Source organism: Erythrolamprus reginae, chromosome 1 (assembly GCF_031021105.1).
Source record: "Erythrolamprus reginae isolate rEryReg1 chromosome 1, rEryReg1.hap1, whole genome shotgun sequence".
NCBI lineage: Eukaryota > Metazoa > Chordata > Lepidosauria > Squamata > Dipsadidae > Erythrolamprus > Erythrolamprus reginae.
This window is the reverse complement of record NC_091950.1, coordinates 359921953-359948487: the sequence shown is the minus strand read 5'-3', so window position 1 is coordinate 359948487 and position 26535 is coordinate 359921953. Positions and strand designations below refer to the sequence as shown.

General features: G+C 37.2%; 2 protein-coding genes across 4 annotated transcripts in view; both read left to right on the top strand.

The window, feature by feature from the left end:
• Positions 1-9180, top strand: part of BROX (BRO1 domain and CAAX motif containing) — a 30387-nt gene extending 21207 nt beyond the window's left edge. For all 3 annotated transcript variants that reach the window (XM_070734363.1, XM_070734364.1, XM_070734365.1), the window contains 6 exons: positions 249-338; positions 823-908; positions 2144-2225; positions 2724-2874; positions 5498-5657; positions 6175-9180. In XM_070734363.1, coding sequence (XP_070590464.1) covers positions 249-338; positions 823-908; positions 2144-2225; positions 2724-2874; positions 5498-5657; positions 6175-6261 — 656 coding nt within the window. In that variant the 3' untranslated portion in view covers positions 6262-9180. The remainder of the gene's footprint in view (positions 1-248; positions 339-822; positions 909-2143; positions 2226-2723; positions 2875-5497; positions 5658-6174) is intronic.
• Positions 9181-13064: 3884 nt separating this feature from the next.
• On the top strand, positions 13065-22955 carry FAM177B (family with sequence similarity 177 member B). Its single transcript, XM_070741075.1, has 5 exons — positions 13065-13227; positions 15070-15225; positions 17802-17868; positions 18202-18299; positions 21811-22955. Exons 1-5 carry the CDS (start codon positions 13198-13200, stop codon positions 22000-22002), a joined length of 543 nt encoding a protein of 180 aa, XP_070597176.1. The 5' UTR covers positions 13065-13197; the 3' UTR covers positions 22003-22955.
• Positions 22956-26535: the final 3580 nt, after the last annotated feature.

Sequence of the window (26535 nt, the reverse complement as noted above, 5' to 3'; positions counted from 1 at the left end):
AAAACAATGTGCTTACGCAACAATTCCATTCTCCAAATATTAGAACATAAATTCAAAGACAGAAACTCACTTCTCACATAGGCTAGTGTCTCAGCTCAATTCTCATAACATTAGAAGTAAGGGGGGGGAAAGAAATATACTGCTTTCTAAGTAGTTTTATGTGTTTAACAAATTGTCCACCTTTAAGCAATTAGAGAAATAAATGGGATGCAAGGAGATGTTCACAGTACTTCTTATTTTTGTCTTAGTGACAATTGCCCGGGCTATTGAGCTGAAACATAATCCTGGTCTAATAGCAGCCCTGGCCTATGAAACAGCCAATTTCTACCAAAAAGCAGGTATGTTGTTATTACTTACTGGTACTTAAAAGTTGGTGAATATTTGATACCAATTTTAAGGCATAGACTCTTACCTGTGGACAGAACACCAAAAAAGTACCATGGATGAAAAATGAAATCTCTGGCCAAATAAAGTTGCGTGAGCATTATTTACTTTCATTTTTATGATGACTGAAGGCAAGAAGTCAGCTTACATCTTTCACTTTTATGGCTTGGAATATATCTCAGGTTCATGCACAGATACTGTATATTGTTACAGACAATGTTTTGGTTTTAAGCACGGCTCTAAAATACAAGATGAATCGACAACATCAGAAAGTATTGTGGGCCCAACTGGCAAAAGAAAACTCAGCACTGTATTGGTTGGAGATATGCGGAAGAGGCCTTCATCCTGCAGTGGATAGGCAATGGCTAAAATGATGATGATGATGATTGCAATTAATGAATAAGTTACTATTTTAAAAATAATGTTACCTTTTCCTAGATCAAACTTTATCTAGTTTGGATCCAGCATATGCATTGAAATGGAGAAAATACCTTCAGTTGAAGTCATGCTTCTATATGGCTTATGTGAGTATTTGGGGTTTTAAAAATAATTTTCAAAGAGTTATGAAATTGTTAAAAAAAAAATAGCAATCTTTGTTATTCAAGCAATATTTTTGTGACATGAACTTTTAGAGGTAATGTAATTTATAAATCAAAGGCAACTCAACTCATAATGATTCCTAAACAATAAAATCAAAAACAATAAAACACCAGGGGATCAATATACTTAGAATTTTTAATACAGATCCCCCCTAAACCAGAGCTTGGGGGGAAAGTGAAGCTTTCAGAACTCCTTTAAAAGACAGCAGGATCCAAAGTACTCTTATCACCAGGAAGCTGCTATTCCAAAACCCAGGTCTTGGGACAGAGAAGACATGCATCCTGAGACCTATCAAATGATATGTTTTAAAGGTGGAGCCTGGAGTTTTCACCTCTGTTTGATCTCATTGGGCCAACAGCAGAAGAGATGTGGTTTTTAATTTACACACACAAGCTTTTGCTGGTTCAGGGGGACTAAGAGTGAAAGAGTATGTAGTAGACCTTTGTTTTAATGGACTTCAAGATAGCGGACTTTAGATTTAATTGACCAAATCTGTATATCTGAGTTTTATCTGAATTTCAAGCAAGCATATTTTTCTCCAAATAGTGAACCAAACCAACTGTTTGGCAAATTGATGTTTGCTGATTTATTTCAAAAAGTATTCCTATTACCTGTAAAGTATATTTTCTCATGTACAGTATTTTCTGTTTGCAAAATCCCATTTGCGGATTAATGGTAAAGTCATTAATGGTGACTTTAAAATGGTAAATTTAAACCATTTGAAGTAATGGACATTTTATTGTCTCATGAGTCTGTTCAGCAAGGGAACAGTGTACAGTATTATCTCAAATAAGGAAACAAAATATGGCAGAATATAAATATCCATTTTCATGCTTTCCCCCCTTTTTGCTATGTACCGGGATAGCTGAGAACATAAAGCAAGAAGTTTTCTTTTTTAATGGATTGTACTTAACTGCCATATATCAAAGTCTCTGCTACTGTAAATGTGTTGGTGAACATGTGCAGCTAGAACAGCCTGCCTTTATTTTGCAGAGTACCCTGGCAGTAAGAGGTATAGAAATAGCTAATTGCTCTCTCTTAGCTCTGTGCCTTCCAAATCTTGAAGTTCATTCTTCTGCCATCACTGGTGAAGCAACTAAGGAATTAGGCTAATTCCAGAGCATGCCAAGCATATTAAAGAAAGTCTTGCTTTCCCCAGGCTTTTTGCTACCATGGTCAGACCCTCTTGGCCAGTGATAAATGTGGAGAATCTATTAGGTCTCTACAAGAAGCAGAAAAATGTAAGTGCTTTTTCATAGTTTATAAATATTTTTCCCTCAGCATTTCTAAAAATTTAAACCAGCAAATACTCAAGAAATTGAATTTGAATAATCAAAGCATAATTTTAATTCTTCAAAGGTTGTAAGGATTACTGTGATAGATTTTCTTGTGACAGTCTAATCTGCAGAGATGATCACGTCCTGCTTCTTTAAAAATATATTAGAATATATGTTCATAATAATTGTCATTTTTTTAAATAATCAGATTTGGAATGAAAAACATAACAATAAACATAAAGCAATCCTCTTTCCCCAAAACTTGTTCTTTTTCCATGTAATTGTGGCTGCCACCCAACATCTCTAAGTAGTTAATATCCTTGTATCTATCTTAACAGTTTATTGATTGAATAAAGCATCTTGACTGAATACAATAGATTATAAAGTGAAGTACTGCACTTTATTAAAAATTGTACAAAAGAGTAATAAGAACACAGACTGACTCTTTGTTTTCTTGTAAAGTTTATGCCAAGGCAGAAAAACTATGCAAAGAATATGGTGAAACCAAAGGGCCAGGGACTACAGCGAAGCCATCTGGACATCTCTTCTTTACGAAATTAGGAACTGTAGTGAAAAAAACCTTAGAAAAATCTCAGCGAGAAAATGGATTCATGTAAGTATATTTGTAATACCATTTTCAAACAAATACAGCTTAGTGTCTGGTCTTTCTAAGATATATTTAATAAACTGATTAGACCACCCAACTTTATCACGTCTCAGGATAGCATATAATATAAAAGCAAATATCCAGGAAAAAACTGTCAAACTCTAACAGATCAATTACTTTGGAAAATGACATTTACTGTAGTCCAAATCTCTTGGGGAAAGAGCCAAGTTTTAAGGCCTCATTTAAATAAGGTCAAAGTGGAGCCATTCTAGAACAGGGGTGTCAAATGTGGGGCGTCATGTTGTCATGTGAAATATCACAACTTTTTCACCCTTCATTAAACCAGGGGTGGGCATGGCCAGTGTGTGACGCATCTGGCCCACAAGTTTGACACTCCTATTCTAGAAAATAGATGTTGGGAGAAAGCGGGCCTACTTCCTCAGTCCCATCAGATGACACTGCTGACAAGTGGGACTGGAGAATGCCAAGTCTGTCTGATTGAATGGTATGGGCAGACAGTATAGAAAACCAATGGTCTTTCATATAATAAAGTTCTGTGCCATGAAGGGCTTTATAGGTAATAACTACCACTTGGATTGTACACAGAAGCCTACTGGTAACTACTGCAGTTCATGAAACAACTATATTACGTGGGCATACAATGAAATGCCCTTAACTGCCCACGCCACTGCATTCTGGATTAACTACAGCTTCCAAGTGGTCCCCAAGGCAACCTCCTTGCAAAGTGGAATGGCAGCTTCATGGCTTTTCTCAAACCAGCTGTTTTTTGCAATAGAATTACCACATTGCCTGCATAAAGCAGTACAGATATATATATATATATAAAGTATGTACAGTAATACCTTGTCTTACGAACCTAATTGGTTCCCGGGGGAGGTTCGTAAGATGAAAAGTTCGTAAGACGAAATATTGTTTCCCACAGGAAACAATGTAAAGTCAATTAATCCGTGCAACAACAAAAAACCCCCCGCAAAAAAACACCACCGCCCGGCTGTCATCTTTTGAAATAGCCAGGGGGCTTCCCAGCAGCCTCCCGAACGCCAAACACCAAACCTGAACTTCCGGGTTTGGCATTCGGGAGGCCTGCGAGAAGCCCCCCGGCTGTTTTAAAAGGTGACAGCCGAGCGGCAGGGCTTCTCGGCGGCCTCCCGAACCCGGAAGTTCGGCAAAAGTTCAGGTTCAGGAGGCCGTTGAGAAGCCCCGCAGCCCGGCTGTCGTCTTTTAAACGGGGGGTTTCTCGGAGGCCTCCCGAATGCCGAACCCGGAAGTTCGGGTTTGGTGTTCGGGTTCAGGAGGCTGCTGGGAAGCCCCCCGGCTTTTTTTGAAGACGACAACCGGGCTCCGGGTCTTCTCAGCGGCCTCCCGAACCCGAACATTTGCCAAACTTCCGGGTTTGGCATTCGGGAGGCCGCTGGGAAGCCCCGCCGCCCAGCTGTCACCTTTTAAAACAGCCGGGGGGCTTCTCGGCGGCCTCCCGAACGCCGAACCCAGAAGTTCGGGTTTGGCGTTCGGGTTCAGGAGGCTGCTGGGAAGCCCCCCAACTGTTTCAAAAAGCGACAGCCGGGCGGTGGGGCTTTTTGGCGGCGGCGGCAGCGGGTTCGTAAGAAGAAAAAAGTTCATAAGAAGAGGCAAATATTTTCTGAACCCTGGGTTCGTATTTCGGGTTGTTCATAAGATGAGGGGTTTGTATCATGAGGTACCACTGTACCTGTTTTATCTCCTAAAAGTGAGTCCAGTAATGGGGTGTTTGCATGCTGCCCCGAGTCTACGGAGAGGGGCGGCATACAAATCCAATAAATTATTATTATTATTATTATTATTATTATTATTATTATTATTATTATTATATAAAGAACATATTTATCCCATTATTGAACTGCCTTAGCAAATTATTCTAGAAGGGCTGTCAGGGAAAACCTGAGGCCTAATCGTGAAAGCCAATTGGGCAGCCCTGAGCTGGTCACATTCTCAGCCTTAGGAAGGAGGCAAATGGCAGACCACTTCTGAAAATGCCAACAGGAAAACTGTATGGATTTGTGGGGGGAGTCACCAGGAGTCAACCCTGACTCAGAGACAATTTTCCCTCCCTCCCTCCCTCCACAAATATTCCTTAAGGGAATGCTGTTTTAACATGCAGCTTCTTCACTGAAATGTGTGCATGTGTGTGTAAGTGTATAATGTCTATGTGTTTGTGTGTGGGAGGGGAGACTTGCAATGTTAATCAGTTCCAAAAATGAGACAGTTCTTCCTTGAACAGAATAATTCTTTAATTCTACAATTAACATTATTTAAATCATAATATATAATGGGAGGAGTTTATTTTCCTCTAACATTGACTGGCCACCATGAAGTAATTTGAAGAATCAATTTTCCATTCAGCCAAAACTCTTCTTTGTCTTTCTGTCTTTCTGTTTTGACTTGTTGGTACATGTGGTTATAAAAATAATCTTCAGTGTATTTCGCATGTATCATATTTGTGAAAGTGGAGTGCAGATTGTGAATTGCATGCAGTAAAATGATGCAAGGTATGTGTAGCATTAATTTGCTCCTAAACTATACAGAATTATGTGGAAAAGAACTGCTAATATTCAAATTGGTTTTCTTTTAGTTACTTCCAGAAAATTCCTCCAGAGGCTCCCCAACTTGAGCTGAAAGCAAACTATGGTCTAGTTGAGCCAATTGCTTTTGAATTTCCGGCTGTGCATGCTCAGTGGTCCCCAGAATCCCTTGCTGCATTTGATCTCACCAAAAGGCCAAAGGAGGACAATGTAAGAACACAAACAGGTTGCTTTTTTCACCAGTGTTATCTGTAATGTTCAGTTTTTATATTGGTTCTTTCTTACTCAAGATAAGAGAAATGCTGGGGATAGAGGGGTAGGTGACAAAGTCTTGTGAAGGATGGGGTGTGTTATCCTTTCTCAAAGACTATAGCTTAAACTTTACTGCCATTTTTTAAAAAAAGTATTTTACTTTATTCTACCCACAGGTGGGCTGCTAAGGTGGAACAGTGACATGTGCTCGTTTTTCGGTGGCTCTGAGTACTAGCAGAGTCCAGCGCAATTCTGATACTGCACCTGGGCAGGTTGCAAAATCACGTGCAGACACACCCCTGCGTGTCCGCACGCGATTTTGCTACCTGCCCAGGTGCAGTAACAGAATTGTGCTGGACTCCGCTAACACTCAAAGCCACAGGGGAGAGCACACGTCACTGTTCCACCTTAGCAGCCCACTTCTGATTGTACCTCCAAAGCACTATCATGTTTTCTACTTTTCTTTAATTGATAGGCTAAACCAAAGGCAGAGGAAGAAGTGAAACCTGTGAAAGAACCAGATATAAAGCCTCAAAAAGACACAGGGTGCCAGATCTCATAAGATCCTCAACAGCAAAGAACCACTCCTTGCAAACTGCGTTCTGTGAAAACTGAAGGATTATTATTGCCTGTCCTGTGTGCTAGTTCTTCTGGCTGCCTTTACTGTAACAAAATATATTATCTTTCAATTTGGTGTGTATATGTGAGTGTATGTGCACACACAAACACATACATACATACATACACATGAATATACACACATCTTTTCATTGGCTGGGTTAAATGGCTTTCTTTCAGAAGAAGAAATTGAAGAAGAGATTAAAGCTAGATTAGAAAAAGATTGGGACCATAGTGGAAATTAGCATTTAGATGAGCAGGCATTAGATTCTGGAACAAATAATGGTGAATGCAAGGGATGAGATTGAGGCTCGTCTCAGGGTTTGTAAGGTCTGCACAACAGTGAAGCAGACAGGACAATAATGTATTAGTTTGTTTTAAAGACAAATATTCAAGCCTCCAATTATTCAGAAAAATATTACAAGAGGAAAATGTAGTTAAACAGAGGAAAGTTCTAGACAGTATAAATTAAATTTCTGCAGGTATATAGATTGCTGCCATCTTTGCACTTCAATTTTTACAAATGAAATCTTAAGTGATTTCAAATTATGGTTGATTCTATGAGATCACTTTGTGAAATCACTTTTAAGTCAAATCAATAAGGGTGCTTCCTTAAATAAAGGAGGCTTTCCACAGTCAATATTTATTAAACATTTATAAATTTTGACACAAAGAAATGTGAAAAGAAATTGAATAAAAAAATATTCAAGCATGCTAAAGATGGAGAAACTGCTGCACAAAAATGGGTTTTATTGATGTAATTGGAAAGCTAGATACCAGAAGATTCAAAGGGGTATTACCAAGATCAAGTCTTATTTGGCAGTAAAAGCTGAAATGTAAAACCATGCTTTTTATCTTTACTTATTGATTTCCACCTCTGTTCAAATGTGAGAGATTTGTACTGTAATACTTCAGTAATATTATTTCATGGTATACAAAACTACAAACAGGATTGTTTTGAATATATTCTTTGTGCAGTTATGATACTATATATCTCTCTTATATACATATGTATGTAATTAGAAAGTTGCAGTATGCAGTTTGTTGCCAACAGTTGCGTATTTTCTGCCAGCAGAAAATGTTTTCTGATATTAAAAAATCAATAACAGATAAATTATAGATAACAAATGTTTAAATAATTTTCACATGAAATTTGATAAAATTTCATTTCAAAATGGTGAACTGCAGTTCATATGTGCTTGGTATAATTAACATCAAATCTGTTAATTTATATATTGGATTTGTTTATAGTAAGTTTCTCTAAACTACTCTAGATTAGTTTCTCTAAACTACTTTGACTTGTATTTTGAAGACAGTGGGAATATTTAATGTGGCTTAGGGATATTATCTAGCACCGTGGCACGCAGAGCTGTCTCTCTGGGCATGTCAGTCGTCAGCCGTTGCTCTTCTGGGTTCTGGTACACATGCATGTTAGCCAGCTGGTCTTCGTGCGCACCAGAGTGCCGGAAACCAGCGTGCTCAAAGACCAGCTGGCCAGTGTGCATGCATGCGCCGGAAACCCAAAGACAAACTGGCCAGCATGTGAATGCACATGAGGACAAACGGGCCAGCGCTCATGCATGTGCTGAAAACCAGAAAAGCAGCTGGCGATGGCATGCGTGCCCATAGAGAGGGTTCTGCGTGCCACTTTTGTCACATGTGTCATAGGTTCATCAACACAGTCCTATTGCAATCCTGTATTTTGACTGTCGCCAAAAACCCAAGTCAGTATTTTCCTACTTGCTTGAAGTAAACAAGATAAATCCATCAAAAGAAAATATTTGAATTATAAACATAAATTTGTTCTGTACATATTTTACTAGATATTTAAAGATCTTGATATCTAAGCACTTCTAAATAGTGATCAAATATAACTGAGTTATGCAATTACAATGTGGAACTATAGTCTTGATAAACTTTCTGGTTAGTAATACATTGTATTACAGTTATTGTATATTTTGAGAGTTTTTGTTCAGTTCCACATATTTACACAGCCATGTTTTGTTTCTTTTAACGGACAAAAGATTACAGTAGTTAATTATCTGTTTCACTATATCTTTAACAAGGTTGTCGGCCATTAAAAAAGTGTTACAAACTATAAACACTTTTGAGGGCGGTAAATTGATCTAATCTGCCGCCCTCAGATCTTTCATATATTTATTTTTCCATGGAAGGAAAAACTTTTTATTGCATCTTTAAGATTATTGGTTAGTGATATCAGAATCGCTACATTTTAAAAGGAGTGAACCTGATCAATAATTAGGATGGAAACACTGGGAACCTTACATAAAATTGGAAGTTGAAGTAATGTATATTTTTAAAAGGCTTCATAGTACATCTATAATTAGAATGTAATATTTGTGATGGTTCAGCTATTTTAAATTATTTTGGCTGTGTGTACATATATACACGCATGGGCACAGAAATCCAGACATAGACACACACAATTCTGTCTTTTTCTGAAAACACTCCAGCTATATTATGTTTAGAACAGCAGTGGGTTCCACTTACCTTTGCTACCGGTTGGGAGCACGCTTACACACTTTGTGTGCCTGCAACAATTCTGTGCATGCGCAAAGAATTTGTGATGTCCAGGCGGGTGAGTTCTTGAACTGGTGCGAACCCAACATTGGTTTAGAATACAAATACGTTAATTTTAATACTTAGCCATTGTAAAATGCGGACAAATGCGTTTTTCAAGATAAAATGTTTACTATTATTTTGAATCCTATATAATATAGAAAATATGATTTTTAACTATATAATATTTTACACTCTTAAGGTATATGTATGTGTATATAAAGGTTTACTTTCAACCAATGTACTTTTCTCATTAAAAAATAATCAAATTATTCAATATCAACATGTTCCATGTTTAATTTTTTGAAATTGTTTCTTTATATGTTTGCAGAATTTTTAGACCTACTAGAGTTGGGTTTGGTATCTATAGAAGATGAAAATTAGACATGTTTTTTGCATCTTGAGCTCTTACTTTTACACTTTCCTGATTAACAAATATATGAACTAAGCCTAACACCTTAAAATAGTTTTATAAAAGCTGTTAAGCCTGATAACACTTCATAAATAATAAAATGACTGGCATGTTAACTTTTCCCCAGGAAATTGTCAAGAAACAAATTGTTGTCGTTCTAAATATCATTAGACTTAATTAGTGATTTAGTAGGGAGCTGCTTTTGAGTCAGTTTTTGACTCGTGACTGTTGGGACAAGACACTGGTTTTCTTGGCAAAATTTCAGAAGTACCATTACCATCTTCCTAGGGCTGAGAAAGAATGACTGGACCACGGTCATCCAACTGCTTTGTGCATAATTGCACATTTATACAGTATTTATATACTGCTCCATAGGGCTTTTCAGCCCTCTCTGAACAGTTTAGAGTCAGCATGTTGCCCTCAACAATCTGGATTCTCATTTTACTGACCTTGGAAGGATGGAATGATGATTGAACTCCTAGCTATAGGCAGAGTTAACCTGCAATACTGCATTCTAACCACTGCTCTAACCAGGGCTCCTAAAGTGGGATTATCACTCACAGACTCCTGCTTTCTAAAATGATACATTAATCTCTATAGTAAATTGGCTCTGAAATGAACACAGTTCTTCGTACAGTTCAAAATCTTATTGGATTCAAGGAAACTGCTCTAGGTGGAGGTCATAGAAGATGCAACTTTTCAATTACCTATTTTTTTCCTCTTGCATTTCTCTCTCATGTTAATGTGACATTTACCAGTGAAAATTGTATACAAAATATTATCACAACTCGATGTTTAATCACTTATAAGAGAACACACCTTTGTGAGACTTTAGAGCAGTGATGGCAAACCTTTTTTTCCTCGGGTGCCGAAAAACCATGATCGTGTGCTATCACGCATGCGTGAATGCCCACACCCATAATTCAATGCTTGGGGAGGGCAAAAACAGCTTCCCAGGCCCCCTGGAGGCCCTCTGGAGGCTGGAAATGACCAGTTTCCCAACTTCTAGTGGGGCCAATAGGGTCATGTTTTGCCCTTCCCACGCTCCAAAGGCTTCCCTGGAGCCGAGCGAGGGTAAAAACATTCTCCCCCATCCTCCCAGAGGCTCTCTGGAAACCAAAAACGCCCTTACAGAACCTCTCTGTGAGCCAAAAATCAGCTAGCCGGCACACAAGCACGTTGGAGCTGAGATAGGACAATGGCTCATGTGCCAGCAGGTATGGCTCCATGTGCCACCTGTGGCACCTGTACCATAGGTTCACCATCACTACTTTAGAGGTAAAGCAAGGAGTTTATTTGAGTGGAAATGCCTATAAAATCTGCTTTTATATCTTGGCCAACCAGAATTGGGAGGCATATAAATTTAAATAAAGTAATACCATCATCAGTGCCAGAATTCCATTGCACAAGAACAAGCAGCTCCATACCATCCTTTGATGTTATTTCCATAGGGCATCTTGAGTCCTTCAGTTTTCAATATTTATCCTATGTTGATGGTGAGTATGGCACATTTGGCCAGTCCAAATTCCATCGCAATATCTTGGCTGTTGAGCAGTAGTTCAGTTTCAGATCATGCTTTTCCACACGGCTTTAGATTGTCCATGTAAAGGAAGTGGGATAGCAAAGCTTCTGATGTTCTGAAAGCTGTAAAGACCTGGTTTTTCCGACAGGCCTGGGGCTGGGGCTGTTGATCAAATGAGGTATCATCTAGATCCGTCCACAAAAGATATGCATGGTTTTAAGGGGTTTTAAATTATTTTTTAAATTATTCTTTTTAGATGTTATTCTCTTTGCCGTAAGCCACCCAGAGTCCACAGGGAGGTAGGCAGCATGTAAGTTAAATTAATAATAAATAATAAATAAATGTTTCTAAATACAGTAACTATTCCATATTATAAATCAACATTCTGCTAGCCTCTGTTCTGTCATTTCTGATTCAGGATAGTTTTCTCTCCAGAATCGATACATTCTTTTCACATAAGCTCTCCTCATTGGAGTTGGTTTGTAATGTTAAATCTTTTTTTTTCATTTTCAATCTACATATATTTGCAGCAAGGAAGCGATTTATGGTTGTTCGTTATTACTATTGAAGGGCAGAGGGAGAAAGAATTAAATGGGGGGCTCTTGAGAAATGAAACAAAACTAATATATACAGTACTTTTTTTGTAAGTTCTCCAGAGGGCAGTGTTGCACTGTGAGATTTATTTATTAAACCCAATGTTTTGGGGTACCTTAAAGACAAGCTGTTATCATTATTACTTTTTACGGCTGCACCTCATGCCATCTTATACAACCAGATGGTGGGTGTGACTTACAAATAGATTTGGCATACAAATCTAAATAATAATAATAATAATAATAATAATAATAATCATCATCATCATCATCATCATCATCATTACTGACATTATTACAGTATAAGCTTTCATGAATCAGAATCAAAGTATGGAGAGAAGAAGAAACTTATGATGTTACCAAGAGACTGAGTACAGGTAGTTGAAGAATGGCCAGAATTCAAGGCTTTCTGATTTCATGACACAGGTCTGGAAATAAACACAAAGAGATTGGTTTAAAAAAACTTCAAAAAGTCTATCGTAGTTTGCAGCTGGATCCAAAATGTTTACGTTTGCAGTGGGGAACCCCTTCAGTATTTGCCCTCTATTGGAAATATCAAAAAAGGAAATATATACACCTACGCCTTGTTCTCAATTTGCGCACAGCAAATAGAAACATGTGATCAAAGTCCTGCTACTATTTATAATAGAATAGGATGAGATGGGATGGAATAGAATAGAATTCTTTATTGGCCAAGTGTGATTGGACACACAAGGAATTTATCTTGGTGCATATGGTCTCAGTGTACATAAAAGAAAATATAGATTTGTCAAGAATCATGTGGTATAACAATGATTGTCATAGGGGTCAAATAAGCAATGAAGATACAATATTAATAAAAATCTTAGGATACAAGCAACAAGTTACAGCCATACAGTCCTAAGTGGGAGGAAAAGGGTGATAGGAATGATGAGAAAAAACAAGTAGAAATAGAAGTGCAGACTTAGTAAAAAGTTTGACAGTGTTGAGGGAATTATTTGTTTAGTGGAGTGATAGCGTTTGGGAACAAACTATTTCTGTGTGTCGTTGTCTTGGCGTGCATTGCTCTGTAGTGACTTTTGAGAGTAGGAGTTGAAACAGTTTATGTCCAGGATGTGAGGGGTCAGTAAATATTTAAAGTGTAAAAGCATGGGAGGGCATACTGATTTTTTCACACTCACCACCATCCTTGCTTTCTCTTATATTGTTCCCTCACTCACCTTAAGATGCAGCAAGCTATGTCATGACATCTTAAAAGACACGGCAATGCTATAAAGCAGCCCATAGATGGCATAACATCTGCAGTCCCAGGTAATGTTGTTTTTCAACAGAGGTGCAGTATTTGTTAGTGGCTGATTAGATCTGCTGGAAAAGAATTGTACTTTTGGAACTTCTAAACCACAAAAGCATTTGACTTTAAAGTGGGGGGGGGAAGAGAGATTGTGGACTATAGAAAAGAAGATGCGGAAGATAGCACCCCAAACTAAGAATGTATTGATTGTAATCATATGTGTAGCCATTTTCTAAAGTCTCATTTTGCATTCCTTGAGCTTTCTGGCAATCTCTGTAAATATTTAGATTTGGTAATTAAATTACAGGAAAGGAGAAAGTTCAGCCCACATTTCAAACTTGGCCAACCCTTGTTGACAAAGGGATAGCCTGCTGCATTATACCATTTTATTCCCAGCTGACCTCCTTTGAAATACTCTTCTTTCCAAGATTTCTCTGCCTGGACCCCCGGTGATGTGTTATAAATCTTCTGTCTCAGCATTATTTTAATCCGATATTATTTCCATGATGGACAATTCCCAAAAAACTCTACAGGTGAGTTCTTGTTCTGTTCTGTCAAATCTCAATTGCTTTGAAGTTGATACAAGAGGAAATGCTTTTGTGTTTTTCAAAGACTTTACACACTTCATTGCAACAATGACTTGAAAGATAATGTGAGAGAATAAATCTGTTGTTTGGGGAAAGCTGTTATTCTACAACAAAACGCATATAATTTGTGTTGATGTGCAATCTTTCTTTTTAATGGGTTTGAAAATTCACTGCTGATAGTTAAGTATTGTTTTGAAAGAAGTTGAATATAAGCTGAAAGTTGGATTTAGAAATGAAGAATGAAGCCTGCTTCATTTTCTCGTTTCCTTTGGGCTTCAGTCATAAGGAAAGTAGACAGGAATCATGATGGATAGCAACAAAGTATGCACATATTAATCATAAGGACATTGTTTGGCTTATGAATATCCTAATAATCCTTTGGCATAAGCTTTTTCAACATTGTAACCATGTGCAAATAACAGAACCTACTCCTGATTTTTTTGTGTGAAAAATGAGACAGTGATGGAAGTTTTGTATGTGTGTGTTGATTTAACAGCCCATCTGGAGTGAAAACTAAAAGTATAGATAGCCAACCCTCACTATTTTCAAGCACTAATGTATATAGTATCATAACAAATCAATACCACAATAGTAAATCTGATTTTTTTATTCACATTAAAATGTGCAATTTCATCTTATAACGTTCATAACAATTGATACTACTGTACCAAAGGTCCCAATTTATTTCAAAAGACTAACATCAGAAGATTGACCAAATGAAGTGTCCTGTACTCTAACACATTAAAGCAGTCTCAAGTACACATAAAATATATCTTCACGAACAATGCACATAAGAACACCCTAAAAAATGGGGGGAAACAGAATGTTGTTGCCAATTTCTTTCTTATTTCCCACCTAATTGATTAATGTGTTTCCTTTTCTTGTTGCTCAAAACAATACTTACAAAATTTAGATCAGACTTTCCTCACTTACTTATTTTGTTTTTAAAGAATTTTTTTTATTTTTCTCCACAAATTCCATTTATATATCAATACATTGAAATATACATATACATACATTTTAAATCAATATCCTGTTTTGCAGCAACTTCCTGCTCCTTTTCCTCAGTCTGTTTTTCCCACTTCCCACCTCTACCTTCTTCTCCTCTTGCTTGTGAGGTTTTAGTTTAATTTTAGAAGCCTTCAAATAAAATCTTCAAAGTTGAAAAGTTTATTCTTATTCTGTGAAATCCTTGGTGTTCGCTGAGCTTGAATGCTTTTTTCTTTCATTTTGGCAGACATTTGATTACATAACTAGGAGATAATATAACATCGCTTAGATTATCTATGGTTGACCTATCCAGATTCCTAAGAGGTCAGTAAGGGGCGAGTACAAGTGCAGTAGGGTGCCTTCCGTTCCCTGTCCTATTGCTCACCTATATCTCCTATACCTTTCTTCTATTCCTATATCTCTTCTTCTATTCTTTCATTGATATGTTCTATTACTATATCTTCTTTTCTATTCTTTCTTAGATATATTTTACTATGAGTATCTCCTCTATACCCTTCATCATGTATTTTACTATGTGTATATATATATATATAAATATATCCACTAAATCCCTCACTGTGTATTGGACAAAATAAATAAATAAAAATAAATGTTACCTAGTTTGATAATGGGACATCGGCAGGGAAACCAAGATCAGAGAGCCCCAAGGACCCGACAGTTCAACCCTGAGCTACAAATATTATGTTTTTATTCTATTTTTAGAAGATGAAATGAAAATCAAAGTTGTCATCTTCCTAAAATTGTTTTGGTTGAGTTTATTTTCCTTTTGATGAACAGGAGGAAGTGAATGATGGAAGGGAACTGGGAGATAATACTCTAAAGGAAAATAAATCTGGAAAGATTATTTATTTTGCAAATGGTGAAACAATGGAAGACTGCAGTTCAGAAGAAGATGATCTTGAGGAGGACAATCAGAAGCCATTAATTGACACTGTGAGTTTATGATGGCTATTATCATCATCATCAATTTGCATGACTGCTTCAGGGGTGGGCTGCTGCCTGGGCAGGGGCAGGGGGGACACAGTGGGGAAGCGAAAATGGAGGGTATCCTGCATAAGCCATGCCGACAGTGTGGTAGTAAAAATTTTGGTAGCCCTTCACTGGACTGCTGGTACATTAGGGCAACCAATAGATCCTCCTCTTTTTTACCACTGAAAATCAACATGAACACAATTGCTGATCATGTCAGCAGCAATCACCTGGAAAATACTGTATTTTTTAGAATATAAGACGTAGTGAGAGTTTTTTATCCATTTTTGGCAAATGTATTGGTGAGATATGCCACCTGTAAAACATTTTACAGAGGTTTTCTTTGTATGATGTGATTAGAGTTGATTTTTTATTCCTGTGCCATGATTCTTGCCATTTCTCCAAATTAATGTTATACCCAAAATTTTGCTGCCAGATGACCATAATTTCTTTAACTTGTTCTTCTATTTTGTATTCTAATGGATATCGATAGATTTTTTTGATCGATTTATCCTCTGATTCCAGCAATATTTTTTCTAATATTGTCAGTTCCATCTCAGAACCTTGTTCTTTCTTGTCTTTTAAATAGCGTGACTTGATCTGGAGATATGCCCACCATTCCAAATTGATCCATTTTGCAGCCATTCCTTCCTAGATTTTATATCCCCTTCTTCGTTTAAGATTTCTGTATAAGTAACTACTTTCCCTAAGTTTAGAAATTTTGGGCGTACAACTGCTTCTAGTGGTGGAAACTAGACACGGATTCCCCTATATATTCTTTTTTTTATTTTTGTCCATACTGCTAAGATAGCTCATCTCACATGATGTCTTACTGTTGAGTTTTTTGTTTGTCATCCCATAAAAAAGAATGCCACCCTACTTGTATGTTGTGCCCTTCCAATGTTAATACTCGTTTATTTTTCAAATTTATCCAACCTCTTGCTCTTTGATTGTTATACATCTTGCTGTTAATATTCTTCCCAAATATTTATTTTTTTGTTATTTGAAGATTCATTTCCCCCATCTATTATTTTTTCTCTATTGTGGACATATTTTTGACTAACATTTTTATTTTCTCTCTGTTTATTTTTAATCCTGCTACCGCCCCATACTCTCCCAGTACTTCCATGAGACACTGGTTGGATTGTAGTGGTTCCTCTAGTAAAAATACAAGATCATCCACAAAATCTTGTAATTTATAGATTTCTTTTTTTTATTTCCAATTCTTTAATTTGGTTATTTTTTCCTTATCATTCTTGTTAGGACTTCTAAAGTTAGTATAAAGAACAATGGCAAAAGCAGGCATCTCTGTCTTGTTTCCTTCTGTATTTTGAAATTTTGCATTACCTTCCTGTTTATTATAACTCTTGCTTCCTGGTCTGTATATATTACCTTAAATACATTTATAAAATTGTTACTAAATTCCATGTAATTTAACTGTTACAATATAAAATCCCAATTGATGTTGTCAAAGGCTTTTTGAGCATCTAAGAATATCAATGCAACTTGCTTTTCATTGTGCGTTTCATAATATTTTAACGTGTTTAATATCGTTCTTATATTATTTCTTATTTGTCTCTTAGGCAAACAGCCATTTTGATCAATATGTAAAAAATTATTTAAATATCTTTTTAATCTTTCAGCCATGATTAACATAAATATTTTATAGTCCAAATTTAGCAAGGAAATTATTCTGCAGTTTTGTATTAATGTATAGCCTGTATTTTCTTTTGGGTACTAGAGTTTATTTGCTACTATCCAGGATCCTGGTGTCTTTGCTTCTTTTAATACTGCATTATATACTTCCAGTAGTATTTCTCCTAAGTGATCTTTTAATTCTTTGTATAGTTCAGTTGTAACCGATCAGGTCCTGGTGCCTTGTTGTTTTTCTATCTTTTTATTGCTTCTATTAACTCTGTCATTCTAATATCTTCATTTAGCATAATTTTTATTTCTTCTGGAACTTTGGGGGGATCCACTTTCCTAAAACATTAATGTATTTTCTCTTCTCTGTTGCAATCATCTTATATATACTGTATATATATTATTGTAAAGGTCATAAATAATATTTTTATTTTCATCAATTTGGTGACATATATTTCCCTTCTCATTTTGTAGTTTGCTGATCAATCTTCTTTCTTTTTTCTTTTTCAATTTATATGCTAACCATTTACTGATAGCCATTCTATTTTATGGGTATTGTTTATTCATGAAAAAGGACAAAAAAGGAAGATAAGATAGAGAAATAATTTTGGTAGGGGTGGGTGGGAAGAGAATTGCCTTATTACTATTACATTTTGTTTGGGATTTCTTTTCCAGGAAAGTGATGCTTTCCTTTATATAATGTAAGAACAAAACTTCAGCAAAAGTGACCACTTGATTGTAATTTTGGTACAGCAATAACTTCCTCTTTCTCTTTTTGCAACTGAACTGAAGTCTATGATCTTGCACTGAAATGCATCCTCGTGGTATGATTGCTTTGTGGCAGCTGCAGATGAGTCTCTGTATTGTTACCAACACACCTCTGGCTTTATTTATAGGCCAATCTCTCTTGGGGTCATTATCTACGAAGCTGGGCACTTCAAATGATAGCCACAGCAATTTTTGGTAAGTATATTTGGGGGTGGGGCTGTTTAAGTATAAGTAAGTGATAAGGTAAGAATGTTTAGTACATCATCATCAATTCCTCTATATGGTCTTACACCTAATAAATTAATAATTGATTGTGCCCCAGCCACAGAATTTATTTTCTTCGCCCAACAATCAGAAAATAAATTGCATATGATAAGGAAAAAATTGTGGACTAATACTGGCCAGTGGCCACTATCTACTAATAGATACTCTGATTGTACTTATACTCCCAAAATACACTTGCATATATGCACACCCACAAAATTCTGTGACTTGTTCAAATTATTATTTTTTTCAACATCCTCACAGCTTGTGATTTTCTTGGTGGGAAAGTTGCCACCTTCCTTGGACTCAATGAAGCTAAATACCAGTATGCAGTGGATGAATATTACAGGACACAAAACAAGGTAAATATAACAAATGCAATGCAAAGGCCTCAAGCAAGTGGCTTGTTTTCGGCCTCCAGGGCCTCCTGCAGCACCCTGACTACCAAAAATGGCTGAAACATTTGCGGATATTTGTAAAAGAAAAAAAAACAAGGAAGCAAATTTCTCTAGACATCATATTCTTGCTTGGTTTGAGGACCATCTCTGTTTAAAATGAAGTTAGGGGTAGATTTTGTTTTTTAAACATTGTCTCAGAGCTCTTACTATATTAATGAAGTAGAAATGTTAAATCAGAGGCTGGAGGCTTGGGAAGGTTAACAGCTCTTTATTTGCAATCAGGAACAGTTGAAGTGACTAGCTCGCTGGTAGAAAGTGACTTTCAAACAAGCGGCAAAACCCGCACCTTATATACATTGTTACTAGCACAGGGATTGGTGACAATGTTTCAAGACTTCGCGCTGGAGCTTCCTATTGGCTGAGCCCGGAGGCTCCTCATTGGTCGCGCCCAGGCTTCCCATTGGTTGGGCTAGCAGGCTGCTTATTGGGCGCCCTGCTCCAATCAGCTATCACCTTTATTATACAGCTTGCAAATATAACACCATTTTAAAGTACAAACATAACAAGAAATATCCTCAGTTGGAGGAACAAGAGGTTTTGCCTTAAATTGCTAATATAGAGGTGTTTCATTTTAAAAAATAGATTATTTGCTAGAATTCTTGTTATTCTATCTTCTGTATAATAAATCTCAGAGCAGTTGTATTCTTGTTCTTGGATTAACTGTTTCCCGTCCAGATTTCAAGGAAAAAAGCCTGATATCAATAAAACTTTGTGCATATAAGCTTCTTGTTATCCTTAAATTAATCATCAATAATTGAATTCAAAGATGAGCTTAAATCCTAGGATTGTAAAACAGTCACTGCATTTTTTAAAAAGCTTCATGCAGTATTTATAGTCATCCCACCACCCCGAATAGTAACCATAGGCATCAATATGCTCATAGATATTTTCCATTATAACTGGGAAGCCCCTTACTCCAACTGAATTTTTATTTGTTTTTTATAATTATTTGGAAATACCAGATATGTCCTTGGCCCTAAAAAAGATTGGAAAGGAGGCAGCAAGTAAAAAAGAATGGCTTATCTTTAAAAATGCATTCAAACATTTATTCCTTTAAGAAATCATTACTAATCAGGTATTTTGCAAATTAATGCATAATTATGATTCATGGTCCAGGATGTTGATCCTTGTAAATTACTGCACCTATGTAACAACTTATCACAACTTTTGCTTTAATAACTTTTAGAGAATTTAGAGCAAAGTTACTGGTCAGCTTGTAATGTGGACAAACCTGTTTGCTCTGTAAAGTTGGCATTTTGTTGGAGGCTGAGCTATTTAAAATCTGATCGTGTGATAGAGTAGCTAGAAGCAAATGCAATTAGCTTATTAGACCATGAAATTAGACCATGAAAATTAGAGCTGAGGTGGCGCAGTGGGTAGAGTGCAGTACTGCAGGCCACTAAAGCTGACTGCTAAATCTGCAGATCGGTGGTTCAAATCTCATCACCGGCTCAAGGTTGCCTTAGCCTTCCATCCTTCCGAGGTGGGTCAAATGAGGACCTGGATTGTGGGGGCAATATGCTGGCTCTGTTAAAAAGTGCTATTGCTAACATGTTGTAAGCCGTCCTGAGTATAAGGAGAAGGGTGGCATAAAAAAATCAAATGAATGGATGAATAAATAAATAAATTTATGAAGAGTAAAACAAAACCTGGGTGACGTAAAGGTTTTTTAAAAAAAATAGTGAGGGTGGGTCCTTTGAATACAGAAACTTTCATTATGTTAACAGTCAAACTCAGAAGTATTTGTACAGTCGGGCAATAATAATGTCCTTATTCCACAGATCATAGATAAGGAGAGAAACCTTCCTACTGTATCAAGTGCGATAACATGACATTGATTGTGCTATTTTTTTGTTAAAAATCAGAGTAATATATTAATCCTAGTATTCTAATAAAAGATTGTTATACACACACCCACACACCACAAGATCAACCTGCTTTTAGAGTGGCCATGGTCTATGTTCCAAAAATGTAGTAGATGAGATCGGGGGGGAGGGGGAAATCATACAATTAAGATGACTTTTGAAAAACATACCTTTGATGGAGAACCTTTGCACAGACACACCAAAAAAATTGGGCTGTTTCTATAATGCTCATACAGTGTTATTAATCCAACTTTACTTGCTTTTGATTCATGCATGGATAACTAGATCAATCCATAACCTAATTAATATGGAAAGGATTTGAATTTAGTGGAACTATGCACTCACAAAAGTATCAGCACCGAGATTTTTCTCTGCTGCTTTGAAATGAAATCTTATTTATTTATCTATCTATCTATCTATCTATCTATCTATCTATCTATCTATCTATCTATCTATCTATCTATCTATCTATCTATCTATCTATCTAGTCCAATACACTATGAAGGTTTTAGTGGGTATATATCTATATACACATAGTGAAATACATGATGAAGGTTATAGAGCAGATACTCATAGTAAAATATATTTAAGAAATAATAGAAAAGAAGATATAGTAATAGAACATATCAATGAAAGAATAGAAGAAGAGATATAGGAATAGAAGAAAGGTATAGGAGAGCAATAGGACAGGGGATGGAAGGCACTCTAGTGCACTTGTACTCGCCCCTCACTGACCTCTTAGGAATCTGGATAGGTCAACCGTAGATAATCTAAGGGTAAAGTGTTGGGGGTTTGGGGATGACACTATGGAGTCCGGTAATGGGTTCCACGCTTTGACCACTCGGTTACTGAAGTCGGATTTTTTACAATCAAGTTTGGAGCGGTTAATATTAAGTTTAAATCTGTTGTGTGTTCTTGTGTTGTTGTAGTTGAAGCTAAAGTAGTCGCTGACAGGCAGGATGTTGCAGCATATGATCTTGTGGGCAATACTTAGATCTTGTTTAAGGCGTCTTAGTTCTAGGCTTTCTAGGCCCAGGATTGAAAGTCTAGTCTCATAGGGTATTCTGTTTCGAGTGGAGGAGTAAAGGGCTCTTCTGGTGAAGTATCTTTGGACATTTTCAAGGGTCTTAATGTCTGAGATGCGATATGGGTTCCAAACAGATGAGCTATATTCAAGGATGGGTCTGGCAAAAGTTTTTTTTGTAAGATCTTTTGTAAGATCTTGGTCCTAATGCTTTCTTTGAGCGCATAGTCCACCTCATTTCACTAAGTTCAAGTCCTTTCCACATTAATTGCACTCTGGATTGAGCTAGTTATCTGTGCATGAATCGAAAGCATGTAAACTGTTAAAGAACTTTCATTTTAAATCAGCAGGCTCTAATATAACATGTAACACAAAATCTACAACAGCATCCTAATTTTTAAAAAAATCTGAAAAGAAAAATAATGGGAAACCTGTAGTTATCAATCATTCTTCCCTTTCTTCAATAAGAGTTTCAAAAATATATTTTGTTTTTACAATGCATAATTTATTATCTGGGCTGTTTCAGAAAATTGAATGTGATGAAGATGGTGAGGAGATGCCAAAAATGAAGGAGACAACCACATCAAATGAAAAGTACCATCTAGAGATGAAGAAGCTAAGATACGGGTCTATTTATTGTAATGATACCCCATTCCTTCACCAGAAGGACACTGTTGCAAATATAAATGAACTTGACAAATGTGGGTTGCAAAATTGAAAATAAATCAAAATTATGGTATATAAAATGTGCATGGTTTTGGGCTGGATCAAAATGTCTAATCCTCAGGTATGTGTATTGAGAGGTTAAATCAGTCCTATTGGTGGATTGTTTGGTCTTTATGGATTAAATGGACTGTTTTAGACCATGTTATATATCAACATTACTGCTGTTATTATAGTATTTCTGGATTCTACTTGATTAAATTTTGGTTTTGGTTGTACCACTCAGAGTCATGTCATGGACTGAGTAGAAATATTAAATTGTTTAAATAAAAAATAAAAAAACCAATCTTTTAAAAGAAACCAAGAAGAAATACCACAAGAGACTCTATTGAATGCAGCTGCGAGAGCAATTATGGGCTTCTCTAAGTATGCCCATATTACTCCAACACTCCGCAGTCTGCATTGGTTGCCGATCAGTTTCCGGTCACAATTCAAAGTGTTGGTTATGACCTATAAGGCCCTTCATGGCACCGGGCCAGAATACCTTCGGGACCGCCTTCTGCCGCACGAATCCCAGTGACCGGTTCGGTCTCACAGAGTTGGCCTTCTTCGGGTCCCGTCGACTAAACAATGTCATCTGGCGGGACCCAGGGGGAAGAGCCTTCTCTGTGGCGGCTCCGACCCTCTGGAACCAGCTCCCCCCTGAGATTAGGATTGCCCCCACCCTCCTTGCCTTTTGCAAACTCCTTAAAACCCACCTCTGCCATCAGGCATGGGGGAACTGAAACATCTCCCCCTTGCCCATGTTGTTTTGGTGTTGGATTGATTGTGTGCTTGTTTTTTAATATTCTGGGGTTGTTTTTATGAATTTTCTAGCTTAAAATTGTAATTGGATTGGTGGGTATTGGATTTGTTACTATGTACTGTTTTGTCATTGTTGTGAGCCAACCCGAGTCTGCGGAGAGGGGCGGCCTATAAATCCAATAAATCTAATCTATTCTAATCTAATCTGTTGTATAAGCGAACACTAAATAACAGTATCAAACAGTGAAACACCTTAACTTTAATGGCCTGTTTATGAATTGAACTGCATTTGCAATTCTGCATAATTACATCATAAATTCAATCATTACATCTTCATCATGATTAATATAAATTTTTTTTGCGGCATCTCTAGGCAAAGGTAACTTATACACTGAAAAAAATAAAAAAGTACTTGTGACTGTTTTCAGGATGTTAGGTGAATCATGCAGCCATAAATCCAAAACCATTCTCACAAAACTTTGCTGCCAGACACTTGCAAAAACCTCACAAGTTGCTGACACATGACCATGGAACACTACTAGCTGTAAGTCTGAACTAGTTGCCATGAAACCGAAATGCAGTCATGTGACCTTGGTGTGTGTGAGAGAGAGACTGAGTGTGTGCATGCGCGCGTGACATTTTATGATGGCCAGAAATATCTTATAGAGCAGTGATTTCTAATGCGCCCTGGCAGCTTCCCAATTGGCATATTAATCCAATTAATAAAATGAATGAATGAATGAATGAATGAATGAATGAATGAATGAATGAATGAGCAAAATCAATGAGGAAACTGGCGGGAAGTTGGAAGTCACTCGCACTCCACTGCTGTACCCAATTCGCTGATGGCAAAGTCCAATGCGAGAGTGATGATTGGCTGCTTCAGAACAGGGCCTGAGATTTGAAATCTCTTAATGGCAGCAAGCAGCAAAGGAAGGTGAGAGAGTCTCATATTCATGCTGGTGAGGTAGGGTTGGCTGGCCAGTATTGGTGATTGATAGGTAAGCCCCTTTCTGGAGGGAGGAGGCTCTCAATGACACACTAAGATGGGGAGGGGATGCAGTTTTCTTTGCAATCCACAGCTCCCTCCCCCAGTTTTGTTCTTTTTATAGCTAAAGATTGTTGTGGTTGGCTCTGGCCCAGCTCCTGCCCCAAGGAATGTGGAGGTGGATGCAGGGGAAACATCAACATGTCATAGGCCTGTTTTATTGCCGATAGAGTCAGGTAGTGCAGTTTCCTCGGACGAAGAAGAAGGTGGGGGGGGGTGACTTGGAAGAGGGGGGCTTGGTACACAGCCCAGGAAGCCAATCTCCATTATCTTCGGTCGATTCGGATGAGGAAGTGTTAGACCCACGCAGGTGCAGAATTATGCATAGAAGAGACCAATTGAGGAAATATTACAGGAGATGAGAGAGGCCACCTGTGTTTGGGTGGGGCTCCAGTAATTAGAGCTGCTGATATAAATAGCAGCGTGCTGGCTTGGCCGTTGTGGAAGATTATTTGATTGTTGTTTCTTCAGGACCGTGCCTTGCTGTTTCCAGACTTTGTTGATTTTTCACGACTTTGAAACCAAAGCAGAGCAGAGTATGGGAGTCTCACTTCGTGGAAGAAGTACTTAAGGACTGATTAAGGGGATTGTACAGACTACCAGGTTGTTTTGGGACAAGTGCTCTTTGCAATACAAAAAGGGTGCTTTGTTTCTTTTGAACTTTTGTGATAAAGAACATTGTTTTTGAACTTTCAAGTGTGTGTGTGTGTGTGTGTGTGTCTGAAATTTGTACCCTTGAATTTTCGGAGACTCTTACCATAGAGCCCAGCAGAACCAAGATTAGGGCAGCTGTTTTCAATCTGGTGACCTCTAGATCTGTTGGACTTTAATTTTTACTATACCCAGCTAAAACAATTGTGCTATATTGGAATTACAGGCCTTAATTGCCCAGTGTATCAATAAGACAACCAAAATGTAAATAAGAAAAGCATTCAAATAAACAGCATTACTGAATATTTGTGTTGAAAAAATTACTTTAACACTGTGCATCAATTTTAATGCATCAATTTTAATGCAATGATTATTTCTTTCACCTCAAGATGGCACTATACAACAAGGTCTAGCGAGTGCACAATAATGATAAAAAGCAGTCAGGTAGAATAGAAGGGCAAATTTCTAAAACATAGCTTGGGTAATACCTTTGTTAGGATAATCTGAATATCTGGTAGAGTAAGCAGCATTTTTTAAATGTGGCAATTTTAAAATCTTTGAGCTTTAACTCCCAGAATTCCCTACCAATATGCTTTTTTGGGATTCAATGCACTTTGGCTTTCTCCTCTCTAATTCTTCTAGTATTCCAGGAGTAACTGTATACTTATTTTAGTTTTGTGGAGGACTAACGTATCCTGGGCTTAGAAGGTTTAGAACTAAGACGCCTTAAACAAGATCTAAGTATTGCCCACAAGATCATATGCTGCAACGTCCTGCCTGTCGGCAACTACTTCAGCTTCAACCACAACAACACAAGAGCACACAACAAATTTAAACTTAATATTAACTGCTCCAAACTTGACTGTAAAAAATATGACTTCAGTAACCGAGTTGTCGAAGCATGGAACTCATTACTGGACTCCATAGTGTCATCCCCAAACCCCCAATACTTTACCCTTAGATTATCTACGGTTGACCTATCCAGATTCCTAAGAGGTCAGTAAGGGGCGAGTACAAGTGCACTAGAGTGCCTTCCATCCCCTGTTCTATTGCTGTCCTATATGTCCTATACCTTTCTTCTATTCCTATATCTCTTCTTCTATTCTTTCATTGATATGTTCTATTCCTATATCTTCTTTTCTATTATTTCTTAGATATATTTTACTATGAGTATCTCCTCTATAATCTTCATCATGTATTTTACTATGTGTATATAGATATATATCCACTAAAACCCTCATTGTGTATTGGACAAAATAAATAAATAAATAAAAAGTATTCTTTTGGTTATTCCTATAAGTTTCACTCTGTAATGGGAATCCTTAATGTCTAGGAACAAATGGACTTCGGTTATTGTTCTAATTCTGTGAGTGTCACCACACTTAGCCTAACAAAGAGTTATGAAGAACTTTTTGCTTGATCCTAAAACAGCATGCTATTGAAAGAAAGGTATATTCTGCTATTTTTATAACAAACTGTTAGTTCTCACTAATGCCACTATCACTGATTCTAAGATTTTCCCGGATGGCATACAGTTCAACCTGAAAATGGCTTATATCTTCTTTTTTTATCCTGTGTTAAAAGCACAGAGCATGTTTCATCTCAATACTTTTGGTCCTGTGCTAGCTACACTAGTCCCCTTCCCTACAAAATGAAGACTGAAGTTATCCAAACTTCAGAAACCGTAGCTCTGACATTCAGTAAGTCAGGGAAAGATACCACATTGACACATTGTTATCAGCAATATCTTTCAATAAAAGTATTGTGGCTGGTCCGATTCCTGCTCAGCTGATCATGGAACAACTGAGAAATGGATCGATTGGCATCCTAGACCAGTGTTCTTGGCACCAAGTCTGAGAGTGGAGAACCTGAGGAGTTAGAGACTGAAAGCCAACCAGAGACTGTGGCAGCCCCATAGGTGTTGTTGAGTGACTCAGGAGATGACAATGAACCACTTATGGACACAAGGGTATGCAGAACTATGACCAGACAGGATTATTTGAGAAGGAAGAGTTTTGGGTGTGAATAGCTCTATAGAATACTTGGCCACACCTTGTGACTTTATAAGGGAAGGTCTTGCAAGAA

What these genes read in the sequence shown, in the direction of transcription:
- FAM177B (XM_070741075.1), top strand. Translation starts at nt 13,198, where the DNA reads ATGATGGACAATTCCCAAAAAACTCTACAG. An exon ending in ATTCCCAAAAAACTCTACAG is followed by an intron (nt 13,228 to 15,069) that starts GTGAGTTCTTGT and finishes TTTGATGAACAG; the next exon opens with GAGGAAGTGAATGATGGAAG. An exon ending in ATTACAGGACACAAAACAAG is followed by an intron (nt 18,300 to 21,810) that starts GTAAATATAACA and finishes GGGCTGTTTCAG; the next exon opens with AAAATTGAATGTGATGAAGA.